This window comes from Eptatretus burgeri, chromosome 13, assembly GCF_056783735.1.
Source record: "Eptatretus burgeri isolate ZD-2024b chromosome 13, Ebu_testis_v1, whole genome shotgun sequence".
Lineage (NCBI taxonomy): Eukaryota > Metazoa > Chordata > Myxini > Myxiniformes > Myxinidae > Eptatretus > Eptatretus burgeri.
The window spans coordinates 10,759,250-10,780,915 of NC_140973.1; the positions used below are offsets into that span (position 1 = coordinate 10,759,250).

A 21,666-nucleotide genomic window follows, 5' to 3' on the forward strand; every position below is an offset into this window, starting at 1 on the left:
TGGTGGTGAACATCTGTCCTGAATATCTGAAGGGAAGAATGAAATTGAAGAGAATGTGTAAGTTGGTTTCACAGGTGGGGGAAAAAAAGAACAAATGAGTGAGGATGAGCAGTGATCCTGGATTTTTGGAGTTCCACGAGAAGGGGGTTGCTGGTGGACCACGTGCACCCTGCAGATACCTGCGGGGTGGACGGGAACAAAAGATGGAGAGGGCAGAGGGTGCAAGACAGGAAAGGAGGTGGGAGAAGACAGGAAGACCACTGACCTGTCGGTGATGGGAAAGTGTAAGGCCCATAGACTCAGCATCATCATGGGAGATTCCAATGATCTTGAAGGCCTTTGTTTCCAGTGTCAAGCTGAGCAAGGTGTGAGGCATAGGCGCCAACCCAGAGGGGAGAGTCGCACTTCATCAAGCTGCGGATGAAAGCCTCATAGGTGGATGGGAGCTCAGTTGTGCCAAGGAAGGACCTTTCATGGCAGAGGATGCCCAGTCGACGACTTTCTTTGGAAGTCAGGTCAAGTCAGGTATGGGAGCATGCGCCAGAGCAGCACGTCGCTGCGTCCACTTTCCACCGGTATGCCAAGGGCCTCCATCTGGCCATCCCTAAGGCAGATGCCTGGCCCATCCCCATCTCCTTGAGATGCTGATCATCCTGCTGCAACTATGAGGCACGTGGTCGGCCCATTGGCCTCCTCCACTCACGAGGGTCCTTTGCTGAGAGAATCTGGTGAGCAGGATCAGTGTCAGAAAAACAATCCACATGTCCATATAACCGCAGCTGACGGTCACGGACGATGCAGGTGACAAGTCTCACTTGAGTCTCTCAAAGCAACTGCCCATTGGACACATAGTCCGACCAGTGAGAGCCAAGGATTCTCCGAACACACCTGGTACCAAAGGTATTAAGTCTCCATCTCAGATTCCTGGTCAGAGTCCAAGTCTCACATCCATAGAGCAAAACTGGAAGCACCGAGGACCTGAAGACTCGGACTTTCGTCCTCCCGCACAGGTACTGGCAGCGCAGGTACCTCACGCACAGGTACCCCATGATCCAGTGAATAGATCCAGACCATGAACCAGACCATGAACATGATCCGAGTATAGTTCAGACATCAGATTGATCAGTTTTGGTGGCACCTCACGAAGACCAAGAATCCTCCAGAGGGCATCCCAATTCACTGAATCGAATGCTTTACAGAGATCAACATAGGCTGTGAGCAGCCCCTGCCGAAACTCTCGTCTGCGTTCATTGAGGACCCATAGAGCAAGGATACAGTCAATCGTTGACCTCTTTAGTGTGAAGCCTGACTGCTCTGGACGCTGGTGCTCAAGCAGATGGTGGCGAACCCTATCAATAATTGAATTATCCGAGCAAAGACCTTGCTCGGCACTGAGAGCAGCATCACCCCTCAATAGTTGTTGCATTTTTGGTGATCACCCTTCCCTTTCCAGAGAGGGACAACAAGGCCCCTCGTCCAGTCAGTTGGGATGATGCCTGTGTTCCAGGCAGAGCACAAAACTGCATGCAATGACATGAGTACAGCATTTCCACTAGCCTTGAGAAGTTCAGCATGGATGCCACAGATCCCAGGATCTTTACCCCAATATCAAACGGTTCACCACAGCCTGTGTTTCTACAAACGAAGGTTGACCACAGATGATTGGAGGGTCAGCGACAGGGATTGTAACACCCTTGATATCCAACTCAACAGCTGGTGGATCAGCCTGGTACAACCGTTCAAAGTAACCGGCCCAGCGGGCCTTCACTTTGGACTCCTCTGTCAAGAGCCACCACCCTCTGCTCTAACTGCAGTACACCAATGGACGGGCTTGGAGGAACACAATGCGCGAATTTCCCTGTAAGCAGGACGAGAATCACTTGACCACAGGTGATGCTCTAGCCCCTCATAGATTCCTCACACATAGGCCTCCTTGTCCACCCTTCGTGCACATACAGTTTTACGCCTCAGCTCCCTGAACAGCTCAGCTCTGCCATTCAGTCTGGCCCTGCGACTCTGGTCAATGGTATCCAGTGTTAGAGAGACAAAATTCTTCTTCGCCCTATGGTGAGTTCCAAGACATCTTCCAGCAACATCAAGGATGGTGGTCTTGAAGGCACTCCACAACTCTTCAGGATCCCCCAAAGCACCCAGACCCCCCAAATCTCCACTCAGCCTGTTCGCAAACTCCTCAGCTACCCTCTCATCCTTGAGCTTGCCAACATCCAGCCTCGGCTGGGATGATGCCATTCTCTTGGATTGAAGCTACAACTTCAGAGTTGCTTCAAACAGCCTGTAGTCAGTATTGAGGAACTAAGCATTCTGTTAGACCCTGCAGTTCTGGATCATCCTCCAGCGACCATCAACGAGCACATGGTCAACCTATTTTGCCACACCGCCAGCGTTGGAATACCAAGTCCAGCGATGAGCTTGTGGGCGCTGAAACCATGAACCAGTCACCCTAAGTCCGTGACTTCTTGCAAAGTCAAGGAACTTAATGCTATTCTGGTTCACAGTTCCAGACCAATGGGGACCATCACATTGTCTCATAACCATCCCTATCAGTTCCATTTGATGCAGTCGATGTTTTGGAGGCCAACTTTGAAATGTGGCTTGCCCAAGCGAGATCATGGCTGAGAATGAGACCCAAGAGTTTGAATGACTGAGCTTTTTTGAGAGGGGTGTTGAGAAAGTAGATGGAAGATTTGCCGTACGTGTGCCATCCCCCGGATGGATGTTATGGCTGGTGTCCCTTCTGTTTGCATTAAATTGGGGATGTTAAAGATCCCCCGGTATCTTTCACAAAGAGTAGATGAGCTATCGCCTGCATCCTGGAACAAATTACAAATCCCTGCTACCTTCAGTCAAATGTCAGGTCTTGCCAGCCAGTTTGTGAAAGACTCAAGACTTTCCTTAAGTAACCTAGCAAAAAGGTGAGAAGAGTTGGGACGGTTGAAGAATGAGCAGGAGTGGTGGTAGTGGTGGTGGTGGTGGTGGTGGTGGTGGTAGTGGTGGTCGTAGTAGACATCATTGTCATCGAGGTAGTAGCAAATAGGAGAGGGTAAGTGAGAGTTCATAAAAAATATCGTGGGGTGGGGAGGTGGGAGGAGGTGATCAAATGAGATGGCATTGGAAGGAAGAGCCTCAATGGGCAGACACTGCAGAGAGGTGATTCCATCAGCAGAAGGAAAGGGGGAAGAAAAGATTGCAGAGTTGAAGGATGAACTTTGGGAAATTTAACAAAAGTGGTCATTGATCGAACATATAAGTAGTTGTATTCGTGGGGACAAACAGAGAACTTAAAAGGCAGAAGTTAAAACTGGATGAGAAGCACTGGGAGACTGACAAGTCACCAATCTGTGAATCGTGAAACAGCAGTTATACACCATGCCTCAGCCATTGTTAGATAATAGCAATTATTCTCAAGCTTTGGCTCTTTTATGTCCCAAATTTGAGGTTCTTTGAGGAGCCAGAATTGTCACAGAGCATGAAGGCCAGGTTTCTTCCAGCACAGAAGGGCAGAAGAGAACAAGCAAAGATCTTTACATTACACCCTGGTTTTGTAAGCTGGTGTTGAGCAGTATGTGTATTTATCACCTCCATAAAGTCTTAGACACTGGGGAAAGATTTGGTGGAGAGGTGGGGGGTGTGGGGTGGACGGTTGGGGAGGGAAGGAGTGGTTTACAAGAGAACTTACCAATCTTTTTCTTTTTTTGTATGAATATGCTGTAAGTCACAATGGTTAACTGTTAGTGCTGTTTTAATTAACATTTGTTTTTCGATCTTTGGGGAATGAAATGTGCCGGCTTGTGTCGTGATTGTTTGTTGGTGACAGGGTCGGCTTTTGAACCTGAGCTGCTCGAGTGTACCTTCATTTGTGCTCTCTATAACAGCAACTACGCAGGCAAGAGTCTTCCCTCGCCCCCACCCCCCCTTCTCTTTTTGTTTCTCCATTCCTTTTAGTCAAGTTCTCCTGCTGTGATTTAACTTCACCTCCTACCAATCACTCTAGATTTTAAATTTTTAACTTGCTTTACCTTCTCACTTCTAATTTCTCTTATGAGCTGAATTCTTTCTTCCACTCCCAACTGAACTCTTTCCTGTGAATGACCTTGGCAGGCACTGGCTCTTATTGAGTTATACAATGCACCGGAGGGTCGCTACAAACAAGATGTTTATCTGCTGCCCAAAAAGATGGGTGAGGATGAGAGAAGGCATAACCCACTATCTCAACATACAAGAACTATAGCACTAATTAATTTGCCAAGAACCTGGATGAATGTTTACACGTAACATAGGCCTGTGCTTGGATACAGCTTTATGAATGTGCATGTCTGGATTTTTATATCTGTCTGAAACTGTTGTTTGTGAGAAGAAATTAAAGTTCTTCACATATCTATATGAGGATAGGCATGCTTCTAGACCTTGGGTGTTTTCTACCGCAAAATGGGCCAATAATCAGCCAATTGATGCAACAAGAAAGAGCAATCAGAGATTGCAGTCTCTCGCCAGGACTTGTATTGTGTGGTGTTTGTGTACTGGTGTGCTCCGTAATTAATAACAGACATAATTAATACATTCCAATAATTAATTATACGTGATGAATACATTCCAATATGTAATTAGTATGTAATTAATGGATGAAATGGCAGACCAAAAGGGAGCCCAAAGAAGTAAAGAGCAAATATGGAGTCACCAGGAGGAACCCAGAGAGAATTCGGGTTTCAGCAGCTACTCCACTACCCTCAAATCATCCAGGTGCAGCCAAGTGGGCCTCACAGAAAATTTTCTGCAATAATTCACTTCTCCTTGGAGAGATAGATAACGAAAGAGAGGAATAGAGAGGAAAAGAGATGAAAGAGTAGAAAAAGCAAGAATTAGAATGAATAAAGAGAACTGTGAAAAAAGTAGAAAGAAATGTGAAAGGAACAAAGAACAAAGATGTCGGGAAGAACCCAGATCGTCAGATTTCAGCAGTTACTCTTCAGGCTCAAACACAGCAACATGTACAAGCGACCAGAGGTCCGCACTCACTTTCCAGTTGTACGTATTTAATAGACATACTCAAATTCCAACGGTTCTCCAAGAGATGTACTCATATTTCAACAGTAGGTAATGGGCTGACAGGATGACCTAGACTCTCGAGGTACCCACACTCACCTCCAAGCTGTCCAGTCTGGGCTTGAATTCCATCCCAGCTACAAACTGTCATCCTGGTGTTTCACAGGTATGGCGATTCATAAATGTGTGTGCCATCCCTCGGATGGATGTTAAACCGAGTGTCCCACCTGCCAGCATTCGTTGGTGGATGTTAAACATCCCATTGTGTCCTTCGTGAAGAGTAGGCGAGCTATCGTCGGCACAATGAACAAATTACAAATTCCTGCCTCAACCAGCAAAGGGCACTGCATCAGCGGCACAGCAGCACTCTCAACCTGTGATACTACCCTGCAGCCTTGTGCTGCATAGGAATGAAGAATAAGAAGAATGGTACGTAATTAGTAGATGTACTCCCATTCCAATGGTATGTAATTAATAAATGCACTCATATTAATAGATGTACTCATGCTCCAATTTTACGTATTTAATAGACACACTTATGTTCCATTAGTGCGTAATTAATAGACGTGCACACATTTCAATGATACATAATTAGTAGACATACTCATGTACCAAAGTTACATAATTAATAAACGTGCTCACATTTCAATTGTACTTCTGTAAGTAATGGACATGATCACATTTCAATAGTATGTAATTAATAGCGAACGTAGTAAGCTTCATATTCAACGCATTCACATGAGAGAATAGGAAACAACAACAACATAGTACCCTGGCAATTTGGAATCCGTGTCGTCGGCTATAACCCTTTTGCTTCCGGTTTTTGTCATGGGGAATGATGCGTCCCAGGAGATAAAGGCATCGTCGGAGACATGAAAGACCCAAATATCAGACATGGTGTATATTTCCTCCACTGATTTAAATAAAGATATCTCCCGCATCATGAAAAATAATTTTTAATCGTGATTTACATTATTTGATCGCTGATCCCGAATCCAGGCTGAAGTAACCGGAAATTGCAGCATCGAATGTAAGAAGAATTCTACGTTTGCTTCTAGGCTTTGCCTATTCCATATTAGACATAAACGGACCCAAATGCAATACCCTTTCCTGTGACGAGGGTAAATGTGAGAATGTAACGTGAGAGGATTGGTCAGTCTCGAGCAATATCACCTGACACCGGCTTTTCTTGCCAGTATGTGATCAATGGAAAAAAAAAATTTCGCCATTTTTTTGCTGTTTTCATTCATCATTCAAGAACCAGCCACGTACTTGCAACAGCATCTCATAACCATCTTTTTTTAATTTTTTTATTTTTTGGCCTCAACCATTATATATGGAATTATGTCTCTCTCATCGCATGTGCATCGTGTCTTTCACTCTTGCTTATCTACAATTATGTAGACGGTAAACCACAATTTTGATGTGCTTGCTTCTCACACCAAAGGTTTTCCTCAATCTCTGTCCTATCAACTCGTAGCCATCTTTTGTGGATAATGGTGTGCACGCATGTTGGTGTGTGGCTTCAAAACTCGACTCATTAACAGCCCATGCCCTGGCCAACCCGCACCTTGTTCATTCATCCGAGCGAGTGTGGATATCTGTTCTGTTCTTGATGTTCATGTGCCATTCAATCCTCTTGCTTTGCTTTCTCGCATCCTTTCTACTCAAAGCTGAAATGAAAGATCACTTTATACTAAAAATGTTTGTCTTCCCATCTTTGGCATTCTCATGAAAATGAAGTGTCTTTGCCATGAGATACACCCATAATGAATGTATCCTTTGTCACCTATTTGGTGTTGTACACTTGGTAGATGAGTACGTGGCCAGCCTGCACTTGCCATCATTCGATGCACACCTGACGGAACTCAATGAAGAGCAGGCCAAGTATCTGGGCATCAACAAGAACGGACCTTTCAAGCCTAATTATTACAGGTATAAAATGTCATTCCACTATTCACACCTCAGCTCACGACCTCGGATACATAGCAAACATTGATCTGTTGTTTCGTCTTTTCTCACTTTTCCATCCTTGTTCTTCTGCAGATACTGACGTCTGGCCGGTGTTCGTGTTTGAGATTGCGGGACGATCTCTGCACAACCCGCGGTGTCAATCATAACAGCTTTACTGTTCTCTTACCCAATATCGTCCCTGGGTCCCTGAAGTTAACTTACCCCCATATCATTCCTTTAAACATCTTTGCTTTCTTATCTTAAGAACGGTCATCATGGACCAGTGAGCTCATATCTCCCCATCCCCCCCCCCTTTTTGCGGCAAAAATTAGGCCTGCCTTCATGCTGTTTTGTTTCGTTTGCCATAACCCATATAACTCAACTTTCTGCAAGCCAATCTTGCTGAGCTTGTGCTTCATCTACTTAAACCCACACTTGCCTCGAATCTGTCTGACCTGGGTTCGAATCTCGACCCAGCTATAAACTGTCATCCCAGTGTTTCACAGGCAGGCTGATTTATTAACGTGTATACCGTTCCTCTGATGGACGTTTAACGGGAATCCCGTCTGCTGGCATTAGTCGGTGGACTTTAAAGATCCCACAGTGTCATTCGCGAAGAATGGATGAGTATTCGCCGGCACCATGGTCAAATTCCAAATTCCTGCTCTAACCAGCAGGGGGCACTGCATCAGCAGCACAGCCGTGCTCCCAGCAGTGATGCAAACCAACAGCAACAGGCTGCACACTAAATGAACGAATCTACGTAAACCCAATTTCAAAACATTTTATCTCACCACCTCTCACACACTGCTGTTTGAGAATGCGAGCCACTCCTTACTCATTCTTATTAAATAATATTCACTCTCACTCACTCATTACTATTTACTAATACTACTCCTTCCTCGTACATAATCTATAATACAATGTACCCCTTGCTCTACTGTCTGATAATACTCATCACCTCTCCCCCATCCTCACTGCCTCCTCCATCCCATCTTGAAAAGTCTTCCTAAGTTGAGAATGAACTGAGTCAGACCTCATGATTGCCCTTTGCTTATTCATTCATGCATATCGATGGCTTGTTAGACTATACGGTTGATGCTAAAGTTTAATCCTTACCTTCGGAATCGAGTTTGCTTCTAACAGTCAACTTAAAGTATTGTCTGTGAACAAGAAAAGCACATTTCTAATCTCGGGGTCTTTCAGGGGAAATGGCGTATCAACAGCTTATCATGATATCAGTCAGCAGCACACCAAGGTGGTACTGACAGAAAAATGTGGCTTTTAGACCATCACACACATATTGGTTTTAACCACTAAAGCAATAATGGCAGCCGGTCAGCTCTCAATAGGTGCTGTGTAAAGATCATTGGTTCAAGTCTTAATTGATTGACCTGGTCACACAATTTCTGTTGGTATTTCAGCCATTATGTTTTGTCTTGTTCATTGCACTATGTAGTATTAGATGCCATGATTAATTTTACTTGCGGCACGTTGAAAAGCTCCGGAGATTGCTATGAATGACGCAAAGGTACGAGCAGACAGTGATCAACAATCCATAAGAAGCGTTGACTGACTGAGAAACGTTTCAAGTGAACCACCAGGCAGTTCCTCAGGAACACCTATGCTTGGCTGGAGTGCATAGTGTTCATAAGATAATGTAAGCAAGTGCAATTCTTAAATGCAGACTTTTCCAACAGCTCTGTGACTTTACACATTATCCGGGTGATGTTCAGAAAGTCGAACTTTATTCCTTCCTTCACAACAGTTCTCTGTCATCTTTGCTTTTATGACAACTTTGCTTGATCTTGATTTGTGATTAACAATGCAATTCCGTCTTGTCACTGATAAAAGCCTGGTTCATGCTTGACACGTATCCATCCCCGTTGCAGCCGGTGTGTCTTTGGAAATAGGGAGGCTTCCAAGAAGTTTCTTTGCTTTCATTTTGGGGTTGCGATCAGCAAACAGTCTAGGTAATTGTTGTTAATCTTACAGGTAATAGAAATGTGTTGAAACAAAACAAAAAGACAAATGTTTGGCGACACATTTACGCATGCTCGACCGACGCTCATTTTGGATTCGACTGAACACTCCATTTCAATTGCTTATCCGTTCCCTTTAATGCCTCCGACCGGGCAGCATAGCTTCATGTTTGTTTGGAGGTCACAAATAAAGAACAATTGCAAAAGTAATTTCTCAAAAGATGTTCGTGATGAGTTGTAATTGACATTTTGTTTCCTCATCCAATTAAATTCAATCGGCTTGTTGATACATTGGGGGTTTGGCTCGTGACATCATGTTAGCTAAACCTGGTGGTTTCTAACCTTGGCTTGTGACATCATGTTCACTAAACTTCCACCGTGACGGCGAATTCCTTCTCATCTGGATGTTTCACCATTGTTCTTCATCCACTATTGTTGTGCATTTGCAGTTAACTCTTTCGGAAGCGTCATTGGATTTACCACTCACAAAAACGCAGCAGTTGTGCATTTCCTTTGTAAAAGTCATGGGAGCCCATATAAACGACAGTTTTGTATCTCGATAATTTTGAGAGTTACTGATGTAGATTTACTTGAACGTTTGGGCCTTTGAACAGTGACCGAGGCTCAAGGAAGGTTTAGCCATGACAGTTTTCCCATCTGGAAGGAAAAATAAATAAAAAGATGTAAATCTCAAAATGCAGAAGAATGCCGGTAATTGCTACTTTCGCGTAACATCAGGATGCCGTGTTCCCCCACTGACACATTAGCCCACACTGTATATGAAGGGGCCTATTTTATGGTTTCTGTATATCTCAAGCATTACCAGAGCAAGCAGTATATGAATGACCTTTTTTGCTTGAGGGTTCCATTGTAATGCTGAGCAAGTTGTTGCCATTAGTGGCTCATTTCCATCATGGGTTCTGGTCTAGTCAATAGGAACACTGCAACATCCCATTGTCTTTGGAACAGCTAGCTTTTGATTCATACTTATTGTTCTACAGTTCATCCAAATTGTCTGGCAGTGTGTGGGAACAACATTTAGTAACCATGCAGGTTCAGTAATTCCCAGCTCTCCCACACAACCATAAATCCATAGCCCCTAGCCGGCCAGCTTCCGGCGCCCAAAAACTCCACCGAGGGTTCTCCCACACAACCATAAATCCATAGCCCCTAGCCAGCTTCGAGCCCCCCAGAACTCCATCCCAGGATGCTCAGATATCAGGCTTATCTTCACTCTTCAATTTACATGTGTGCTCTTAACCCTTTAAATCCAACAACTGAATATCCCAAAAAACTATTTAACCAAGCCAAAACAACATTAACACTACATGCATAAAACTCCTTCGACAACATGGTAAAGTTGCCAATTTTGAGTTCCCGGTGAGTAAACATTGCCATTGGTTGACCCTCCGCATCATGTAAATGTATTTGCCCAGAGATAAAGAAACTGCACTGGATTTTCGTTTTCTAACTGCTGTTTTTGACATTTTCTTTGTAAAATGTTGAGGCCATTCCTGTCCCTTTTTGTGCCTTTTTGCGTGCTGACAGGATAGCTTAGATAGAAGTATGGGCACTCGCTTTTGAGCCGTCTATCCTGGGTTTGAATCGCCACCTCGCTATAAACTGTCACCCCATTGTTTTACATGTACTGTAGGTTGATTCATGAATGTGTGTGCTGTCCATCGGAAGGACCCGTCTGCCAGCACTGGTTGTGATCTATCTGCGCATCGCATGGTGTCCCGTGAAGAATAGGCGAGTTATTGCCAGCATCATGAATAAATCCCAAAATTCCTGCCTAAAACTGTGGATACAAAGATGTTTTGGTCTTCATGGATATCCCTCGCCATGAAGTTACACTGCTCACTTTCTCAGTGTTGTCTGGGCAGGAACTCCTATGCTATAAACGAATTCCTATTCCCAGGTTGTCCCCACATCACATGTGAAACACTTTCTTTTTTGTGATGTGAATTTTTGTCTCACTGGCATATTGTGGTGTAACATATAAGTAGTTCTCAACCTCATTTTTGATTTGCCGGACCTCTTTTAAAATTTTATTTTATTTAACCCCAACTCACTTCCCCCAAAATCCCGCTGGCATTCTCAACAAAAAACACTTTGTCAGTTTCATTGTATTGTATTGCGGTAATAATTTGCTGTCTGTTGTGCACTGCTCAAACTCATACCCTCACACACTTCATTCCAGTCTGACAATAGGGCATCATCGTCCTCTTCAGATGAGGCTGTGGTATTCATTTTGCTCAAATATTGAGCAACTGCAGTTTAAACAAGTACGAATCTCTTCCTACTTTAGCTAACATGGTGTCACGTAACTCGCAGCCTTGAGGCAGAATGACCCGGGTGGAAAAATCCATCATAAGTTTTTTTTTTATTTTACTTTATTTTTTTTGCATCCATTATTTTTGACAAAACTTCACTCCAACCACCGATGTTACTTGAACCAGAATGGTTTCCTTTCCATGTCTTATGCTGCATGGCCACCTCCAAATCGGTCTGTAACCAACCTTGGCGCTCTCCGTCTCGTTCCCAAAGCACCAGAACGGCGAGGGAGCTGCTGGGGTGAGTGCCTGTGTTTCTAGCATTGCACGTGCTGTGGTTTGATGATGGTGAGGCCTGCATGTTTTGGACGTGCATGATGTATTACACTGTTATACTCCATGAGTCAAAGAGTAATAAATACTAACCAGGAAAATCCCCGGTGTGGCGCACCTTGCGCATTACTTTTGTTACCCCTTCATAGCAATGTGCTGGCTTCATTTAGAAAAGTCCTTATTGCATGAAATGGCATCCCACACATTAGCAGTCCATTGCCTCGATAGAGTTCTGGCTCTGCAGATCTTAATATAATATCCAAAGAATGCCTCGCTTGTTCATGACAAATTCTCGACACTTGTATTAATCTTCAACGCCGGAGGACGTTGCATCAGGTTGCCAAAAACAGAACCGGTAATCGTGAACAATGATTGCTCCAATTGCAATGTTAAATAACAGTAATTCGGGCTTTTTCATGACACAGCCAATCTTTCTTGTGATCTTGTCCACGAGTTCGCATCGTCTCAACCTGCAAATTGTACATGATGATGCTGTGCTCATCCAGAAGTTTTGAAGACCCAGAGTTGGAATAATTGGAGTCGATGATTGCTTGATGCAAGTCTTGCATCTAATCACTACAAGTGTGAAATGAATGAAATGGGATTTGAAAAGACAAGAGATAGAGGCCTGTGGAAGAATCCGCAGACAAAATGTCCTGGGTTTTGGATTATGGGTTTCATCTTCTGCTTAAATCCTCCAATACAATACCACTACAACTACTACTTTAATGCCCTCAGTTATTCCCATATTGCGGGGTTGGCCGGGGAAAGCTTTTTGGTCAAAGTTTTTCACGAACTTGCTGACCAAGCCATGATGTTTGACTAAATTTGATTAGAGCAGGGATTTGTAATTTGTCCAGTGTGTCCGACTCCTCCTACTCTTTGAAAGACACTGTGGGGTATTTACTGTCCACAAGCAAATGCTAGCAAATAGGACACTCAGCTTAACATCAATCTGAAGGATAGCAACTGTGATGTCTTGCCTGCTGTCGAAGCACCAACCGTTGGTTTGTGGTCAGGTCAGGAATTGAACCCAGGCTAGACAGCTTTAAAGCAAGTTCACTGCCTCTACACTATCCTGTTTTACTGTAATGTTTATGAAGTACTGTATTATGCACATGGATTTTCACTTGCTTTTAGGTGGGGGGTTGGGGGTAGTGGGGAAATTGGTCGTGACCAAAATGGTGATTCTCAGCAATTGGTTCACTCACTTCTGTCTGTTTACAAACATCAGTAGTTTATGATCGAGGAACAACATAATGTCAATTGAATGTTATATTTTCAATATTAACCGGAAAACACACCTGTAGCTTAGCAGTACTTTGGCTCTAAATAAGTCCCGATTGCACATACACAGAGAGGAGTGAGGTTTTCTTGTACTCTGTCTTCTTGTCTGGCAGTCAAACAAAATTGAAAATCATTCCAAACAGGAAACTTACTGTTTTTTAAGGACGTCATAAATGACACAAACACCAGGCACGAAGAACTAATGTAATATGTTGAGTAAGGTGGTGTGAAAGACGCTGCATCAACGGCGGTAAACTTATAGATCTTTTTTTTTTTCGACAACCTTCATAATATTTATTTTATTTAAATTGAATTATATACTTGAACACTGCAGAACAAAAATTGCCTTCTTGGCACTTTCAAAAACTTTCGTTTCGCAGTAATTGGACAAAATATTGCGGCATTTTATATCATTACGACCAATCAAATTTGTCGCTCTTGGACCCTGCCCATGTCCTTGTTTCTCAAGGCAGCGTGGGGTCAGGTGTTCTCTAAACTCTCTTGTTGTTTTCTGCAAACATTGACCTCGTACTTGTAAGAACATATCAGAGAGATACAGCGATATGTTCATCTGTTTAGTTTGGGTTCATGGTTCCCCATGATGGAATAGGGGTTCCAGTGCAGAAGCTCCAGCCAGACTTGTAGATTCCGTCATATCTGTGTGTGGTAAATTTTAAATGTCAGTGAATTTGCTTATTATTTTGCTTTTTTGCTCAGCAAAATGAGCTTATTATTTTATCCTTTTTTATACGATGCTTTATGCAGTGCAATTTTTTGAAGGCTCAGTTGACTCCGATGCTATAGCTGTAGCTCGGCATGGAATCAATCTCGTAGTACGATGCTGTACCCTCCCTATGGCACCGACATGTCCTTCCTCAGATGTGTTGATCAAAACTGCACTCAATATTCGCAATGAGGCCTCATTCATTTAATATACAGTGTTCTTCTTCTTGCGTATGGCAGCTTCGCTGCCGGGTAGCTATCATTTTGTTGGGGCGTGACTGCTGCTGATGTGATGCCCCAATACCAATACACTGGTACTCATTTTACTGACCTTGGAAGGATGACAGGCTGAGTCAACCCCACCTGGTATTAATTTTCAGCAGCCAATGGGGCTCAAACTCAGGACCCTAAGATCCCAAGCCATCCACCCTAACTGCTAAACCAACATCAGGCTAATACACAGTGTTAAAACAACTGCCTATTTTGATTTATAATTTATCCCCCTACGAATACAACCTAAAACACCGTTTGCTTTACTGAGAGCTGCCTGGCATTGTCCTGCCTGCTTACCCCCAACATATATTACCACCCCTAGATCCTTGTCCTGTGTGACACACTCCAAGACCCTCCCCCCCCCCCCCACTCCTTGCATGTAATCTCTATTTTAATTGTTCTTACCCATCCCCAGCACCTTTCATTTCTTTATGTTAAACTACACCTGTCAATCTTTTGCCCAATCGATTAAATAATCTAGACTTTCCTGATTCTGATCACCCCCCTCTCTACTATCCATCTTACCTCCAAGCTTTGTGTCATCTGCAAATTTGGAAAGGCGACTCTTTACCCAAAATCATTGATGTCGATTGTAGATTATGAAAAATGGTCCTAGAACTGATCCCTTAGGTACCCCACTACTTGCATCGTCCCATTCACCATTAATCTTTGCTTCCTATCACGAAGCCACTTTTCGATGCAGCCCGCTATTCTACCAGGCACTCCATAATCCCTCCCCTTAGACAAAAGCCTTCTATGTCTTTCTTGCTTTTTCTTTCTTTCTTGCATATGACAAATTACAGCTCACAGATCTATGTCTAAGTTGGACAGCCTGTCTGGTGTTCATTGGATTTCCCTACATCCTTCATCCAATTTCCGTAGGTGACACTTGTTCACAATGTGGTGCCTTCTACATGGTACCTCATCAAATTCCTTCTGAAAGTCTTGATGTACTCCAGCCTCTGCACTTCTCTCATCTTCTCAATAAGCCTGGTGTTGGCTTAACGGTTGGGGTGGCTGGCTTAAGATCTTAGGGTCTTGAGTTCAAGCCTCTGTCCTTCCATGAAATTAACACCAGGTGGGTTGACTCATCCTGTCATCCTTCCGAGGTCGGCAAAATGAGTACCAGCTTACTGGTCACAGGGGCTGCATCAGCGGCATAGCCGTGCCACCAGAAAATGATGCAGCTAAGCAGCCAAAGGTGGCACATGAATAAATAAATAAAAAATCCTCTCAATCAGCAACTGCATTATAGAACTTCAATAAATTTGTTGAACATGAGCTCCTTTCAGTAAATCCATGATCGGGCCAGAAATCCAGTTCGATATTTCCCTCTGAATACATTTCCCAGGTTCAAGTCTGATATGTGATACTGGGTTTTATATTGGCTCCTAATATGTCTTTGTAGTTCTTCTTCATGTGCACTTATCCCACCTAACATCCCTGATCTGCAGTTGAGACTGTATTGTGGAGCACATCCTCCACTAGAGGGACTGAACCCAGGGCTACGAATGAGTGAGCAGACAACAAATGTCATCCAATTTTTGGTTAAAACACTGGCTTTGTTTAATTACTAGTGGGGCATGCTTGCAGACTGCAAGCGAATACTCGGGTGCCTCCTCCGAACATACATAATAAATCGAGGCTTTATACATTTTATGAAGTGGATTGTGTTAGCATTCTGTAAGCAGCTAAATTACTCAAGGAATTCAGGAATTGGCGATTACAATGAGATCTTTATTTTAAAGTTTGCAGCAATTGTAATTTTTAATGTAAATATGGCAAAAGGTTATAAAAATAAGAGGTGGAAGAGGAGCGTGGTAGCATTGCCTAGCATCCAGTTTGAGTGTAATCTCCATTGTCTTGGGTCACGTGACCCACCTGCATGAGCAGAGCTAAAATTTTCTGACTGATTTGTGATTTTTCCTGTGATAGTGGCTTCGAGTTGCATCAGTGTATGAAATTTCAGCTTTCTTGCTTACCCAGAAAGTACAAAATATTTATATGAGTGAATGAGTCAGTGAATGGGTGGTTATAAAGAGTTGATATTATATATATATATATATATATATATATATATATATATATATGCACATGCACACACACACACACACACACACACACACACACACACACACACACACACACACACACACACACACACACACACACACACACACACACACAATGTGACACTGAGGCTGGATTATAACTATTGTTTTATTATTACCGGTGTAATGCGAGCGCCTTGGAGGGGAAAAAAAATTGGCTTCATTGTCGACCTCCCTATGTTCTTCCTGAGTCTCCAGGGAATGAGTTAGCTGTAAGTTTGTGGCAGGGAGCCAATATGGTGCCTTTTTCCATGGCAGGTTTAATTGGCGCATACTCAGCTCTAGCACAGGTTGCCAGGAGAGCTGTGGTATGACTGAGTGTGGCTTGACCTGTGGGAACTGATTAACTTTCATGGAGAAGCTTGTGGAGGGGGAAAAAGGGGCGGGGGGGGGGAGAGTACGACCCCTGGTGAAATGCTTTTGCTCTTTCCACCTGGGTTTAACAACACCAACCTCAACGGGGACCTTAAAGAATATGATGATATTAGTTATATACCGTCTTTTGGTGGTGTTCGTTCAGGAATATTTACGAGGTCAAGTTGGCAGAGTTTGGAGCCATATACTTATTTCATATCCATGTCTGAAAGGGAGATGCATTGAGAAAAGGGATTAAATGAGGAGATGAACCATCAATGAGGGTTTATTTGGAGTGAGAGCAAGTTTAAAGATCAAACTGAAAAGAGATTGGGAAGAAATGGGAGTAAGGTAAAAATAAAGTGGGAATTTGTAGGACAAAAATTGGGGAAAGAGATCAAATTTATTTTGTTTGGCATTTCCATGTGAGCACATAGCGCTTGTAACGAATCCTCCCATATACAGTACTGTGTTGATTTTCCACTGTCTATTGTCCTTGCATTCATGTCAAAGTATAAAAACAGCTCAGAAATGTCCTTATCCTGCAAGAAATTTTCGTACAAATTCCCCCATGATCCTTGGATCCATGATTTTTTTTATCTTCAATCCTACAAGTTAAAAACATAGTATGGATTTATGGTGATGGGCAGTAGTCTGTTTTATTTAATCAATTGTCATGTTCTGCTGACCTTCCCTTAGTATTTTTAATTCTCCAAACATGGCTCTTTGTCTTGATAAACCTTAAATCCTCCTCTCCTCTCTCCACAAACTTCCCTTTGTTTTCTTCTAGAAGGGTAGTGTCTTTCTCTGGAGTTACATACCGTCCAAGTGTTGTGTTTCTCTTTCGGTGGATGATAGTCCTTGTTTGCAAGGAAACATATGCTCATCCTCCACCCCTTTGGCCTTGCCTCAGCATTGGACCACACTACCCTCCCCTGGGCCTGACGAAGGTGTTGGGCCTGGGCCTGACTAAGGCCTGACTAAACAATCTTCACAGTGCACTAATGAAGTTCGCAGCAGATCGAACTGAGAGGTCAAAGAAAGGCAAGCAGTCTAGCTTCTACTGAACTACCCTGTAGCCACAAACTTAAAAAAGAAATTTGTGTTGAGACTAGAGTGGTTTTCTTTTTCCATCGTAAAAAACAATAAAACCTGATCTCTCTTAAAACCAAGGCCTTCAAGGTCATTGCAATCTCCCACGATTAATCAGAGTCTATGGGCCGATCACTTTCCTATCGCAGACAGGTCGGTGGTCTCTCTGGTCTCCACTGCCTCTTTTCTGGTCTTGCACCCTCTGCTATTTCCATGCTTTATACCCCCCAGGTTTCTACAGGGTGCATATGGTCCACCATTAACCCTCTTCTGGTGAAACTCTCAAAATCTAGAATCACTGCTCACCTCCACTCATTTGTTTCTCTTTTCTCCCCACCTGTGGAATCAACTTTCACATTCTCTTCAATCTCATTCTTCCCTCAAGGTGTTCAAGACAGCTGGTCACCTTCTCAGATCATCCCCATCCAAAACCTTGATCTTTTCTACCCCTGTTACCCCCTCCAAAAGCTCACCTCTTTCCAAATTTCCAGTTTATACTTCCTCAGAGTTTGCTTCTGTATCCGTATTTGCGCCCCGTTTGTCATCCCCTACCCATCATTCCTCTCCGTCCCTTATTTGTCCATGTCTTCCTCTATTTTGTCCCTCAACTCCTGCTATTGGTGTGTTTCCCCGCTCTCTGTTGCGTTCTGATCCATTCTATGTTCTAGCTCCTCCATGAGCCTCGACTTAGTGTCCAAAAAAAACCCTTTTATTTCCTTAAGTATATCATCACATCTCTGGTATCGACCCATTAACAAAGACCTCATCATATTTTAAGCCTCAAAGTTGGCCCAGTATGACCCAGTACAATGTCATCCCCTTCGTGTTACCTGCAAGGTGAACTCAAGGAGAGCACTGTCAAGGTGGTTGCTAAGCAAGAGCATCTGGGTTACTTTAATGGGATCCACTTGGGATTGAGTGCAGCAGGTGGCAGCTCTAACGTCGTGTCCATAAATATTACCTGCAATGCCACCTTCTAAGGCCTCGGTTCAAAAGATTTTTCAATGTGAATGAAAAAAATAATTCTGGGGCGATGTTCGGATAACATAGCACACTTGCCTCTCTGCCCTCTAACCTGGATTTGAATTTTTTTGGGGGCCATTGATTTTTTGGTACATTGAATCGAGTCGATGGTTCGATAAAATGTACCTCTAAGGACATCCTGCAGCCGAGACAACAAGCACACTCTGAGATCGCAAGTAGTGTACCAACTAACGTGGCTTCAACAGTTATCCATAAATAACAGACCATTTGCTACCGCCTACCGGCAGTTTCAGGCAGGAATTTGTTCAGGGGGCTGGAGATGACTCACTTTCTATGAACAAAAGATACAGTTGGATCTTTAATGCCCATCAAGGACCACTGCTAGCAGACAGGTCCTCTGGCTAAAAGTCCTGCCAATGGATGGCACACGGGATGAGATCAGCCAGGGTAACAGTTTGTAGATTAGCTGAGATACATTCCCAGGCTTGACAGCTCAAATACGACTGCACATACTTCTAGGTTATCCTGCTCGGCCCAATATTTGGTACATAGAAGATAAAAAACAGTCAAATTCCTTTAAACAGTTATTTCTAATATCCTAGATGTGTCGTCACCTTGCATGCAAGGATGAATGATCGAGTCGATGGTTCGACAAAAATATGAGGACAGTTACCAAGTCATCAGCTGATTGTGATTCTACCAATGGGGCTTTGATCAGTTAATCTCAGCATTCTCTGAAAATTGAGTCCACAACATCATTATCTTATATAGATAAAATATTCTCGAAGTTTATAACAGGTCGAGGCCTGCATTTTGGACTGTGGAGCAACCTCTCAGCTGTACTACCAGTGGCAGTTGTAACGCAGAAAAAAAAAATCACCAAATATTCAGAACTAACACAGTCCTACCCAATAAGTATCTCAAGCCAAATGATCTCCCAGTTTTGCCCTTGTTAGGAGCATCGTCAGGACACAGAGTGAAAACCGAGTTGCCCAACCAAGATCAAGACCTGTTCTGATGCTTTGGGAAAACTCAAAATGGAGACAAAGTCCCTCTCTAATTTCAAAACTAGATGTACATCATGTCTAGCGACCTACCTTCATGGTTGAGAACCATGTTCCAACCTTAACCCATCGTCCAAATGCTGAAGGCTGATGGCAATTTTACAGAGGCTTGTGACAGAGTAATTTACAATTATTTCCAGTTGTAGAGAGAGAGAGAGAGAGAGAGAGAGAGAGAGAGAGAGAGAGAGAGAGAGAGAGAGAGAGAGAGAGAGAGAGAGAGAGAGAGAGAGAGAGAGAGAGAGAGAGAGAGAGAGAGAGAGAGAGAGAGAGAGAGAGAGAGAGAGAGAGAGAGAGAGAGAGAGAGAGAGAGAGAGAGAGAGAGAGAGAGAGAGAGAGAGAGAGAGAGAGAGAGAGAGAGAGAGAGAGAGAGAGAGAGAGAGAGAGAGAGAGAGAGAGAGAGAGAGAGAGAGAGAGAGAGAGAGAGAGAGAGAGAGAGAGAGAGAGAGAGAGAGAGAGAGAGAGAGAGAGAGAGAGAGAGAGAGAGAGAGAGAGAAAGAGAGAGAAAAAAAAAAAAAAAAAAAAGCAATGGAATGGCAATGAGCTATCTCCATCGAAGCCTGATATTGGCTTAACGGTTAAAGTGGCTGTCGTAAGATCTTAGGGTCTTGAGTTTGAGCCTCTGTCGTGCTGTTAAATAGCAACAGGTGGGTTGATTCAGCCTGTCATCCGTCCGAGGTTTACAAAATCAGTGCCAGCTTACTGGTAATGGGGGTACTGCATTATTGGCACATCCGCACTCCCAGCAATGATGCAACCAGCATCCACAGTCTGCATACGAAATCATAATCTCCATCATGTGTTGTTAAGCTTCTCCACAAGCCCATGCAACGCATCTTTAAAATGCATCCCACAATCCTTTGAAACACCTTGCGTCATGAAGTGTTCATATCAACACCTTGTGTCATGATGACAACTTTCCACCTTTGGACAGATGTGCAGGAAAAGTGAGATCAAGCTCGTCTTATTAAGATTTAAATCAAGGAATTGGTGCAATGGAAGATGTCGCACATTCCCTTCTGATGGAGGGGGAGGTTCACAGCTATTTTCCTGATTTACTTGTTATAACCTTTCTCCCCACAGGTCCTGCAGTCATTAGTGTGTTACCTGAGCACCGAACGCCCAATTCCTCGTTATATTTAATGATCGCAACGCTTAAAATGGCATTAGAATAAATTACGTACATTATACAGTATGCTTTGCAGAATGCTTGTCCCTTCTTCAGCAGGTAGTGCTAATGTCACCTGTTCATGGCACAAGTGCAACTTTCGTCTCGACTTCATCCCACCGTCCTTCGCATCTTCATCAAAACGTCATCGTTGGCAAAGAATGATGTGTAAATTTGGAACTTCAGTAGATTTAAAAAATTTTTTACAGTGGATATATAGATTATTTCATCCATTAATCAAACAATCCACAGTGCTATTTACACGAGGTGACAACACAACCCCACTGCAAATGACCTTAGATCTCATAAATTTTGCATCATGGTCATGCGATGTCTCTCCTACGTTCCAGGGTGCAGTATACTACCTGGTGCACGACACCTGCACAATTCCGGATGTAAGAGCAAGTTGGACCTGAGCCTTACCAGCATGGCAGCTCCACTGAAGGCACGCACAAACTGCAAGAGTTGGTGGTGGTGCCTTCGGTTTTGAATATGGATCTTCTCGACTGCAAGGTTTTTCTTTTACCCCGCACATGCGAAGTGAAAAGGGAGTTAAGCAATTGATTCACTTTGTCTGTCTGTCTGTCTGTCTGTCTGTCTGTCTACAAGTGTCAATTTATGATCGAGGAACTACTCAATTTCAATTGAATGTTGTATTTTGAACACGAAACCTTGGTTTGAATTTGTACCGATCGTAGGTGCACAGAGAAGAGGGAGATAATTTCTTTACTCTACCTGCCTGCCTGGCAGTGAAACAAAACTGAAAATCGTTCCAAACAGGAACTTACTGTTTTTAAGGATGTTATAAAGGACACAAACAACAGGCTCCAAAAACTAATGCAACTTGTTAAATAAGGTGGTGGAAAGACTGTGCATCAATGACGGTCAACTTGTGAATTATTTTTTTTCTACACCTTTAAAATCTTTATTTTATTTCAATTGAATTATATAATTGAACACGAGAACACAAATCACCTTCTTAGCGCTTTTAAAACTTCCGTTTCGATT

The 21,666-nt window shown here is 43.3% G+C and overlaps 1 protein-coding gene and 1 long non-coding RNA gene across 5 annotated transcripts in view; both read left to right on the forward strand.

Moving 5' to 3' along the window:
* LOC147013831 (S-adenosylhomocysteine hydrolase-like protein 1) overlaps positions 1-8,884 on the forward strand; it is a 102,275-nt gene extending 93,391 nt beyond the window's left edge. For 3 of the 4 annotated variants that reach the window (XM_085851100.1, XM_085851101.1, XM_085851099.1), the window contains exons 14-17: positions 3,836-3,904; positions 4,120-4,198; positions 6,876-6,996; positions 7,108-8,884. In XM_085851100.1, coding sequence (XP_085707226.1) covers positions 3,836-3,904; positions 4,120-4,198; positions 6,876-6,996; positions 7,108-7,114 — 276 coding nt within the window. In that variant the 3' untranslated portion in view covers positions 7,115-8,884. The remainder of the gene's footprint in view (positions 1-3,835; positions 3,905-4,119; positions 4,199-6,875; positions 6,997-7,107) is intronic. The other variant, XR_015050519.1, reaches the window with a different exon arrangement.
* Positions 8,885-19,918: 11,034 nt separating this feature from the next.
* Positions 19,919-21,666, forward strand: part of LOC147013834 (uncharacterized) — a 22,896-nt gene continuing 21,148 nt past the window's right edge. The window contains exons 1-2 of the long non-coding RNA XR_015050521.1: positions 19,919-20,826; positions 21,009-21,171. This is a non-coding gene — a long non-coding RNA (uncharacterized LOC147013834). The remainder of the gene's footprint in view (positions 20,827-21,008; positions 21,172-21,666) is intronic.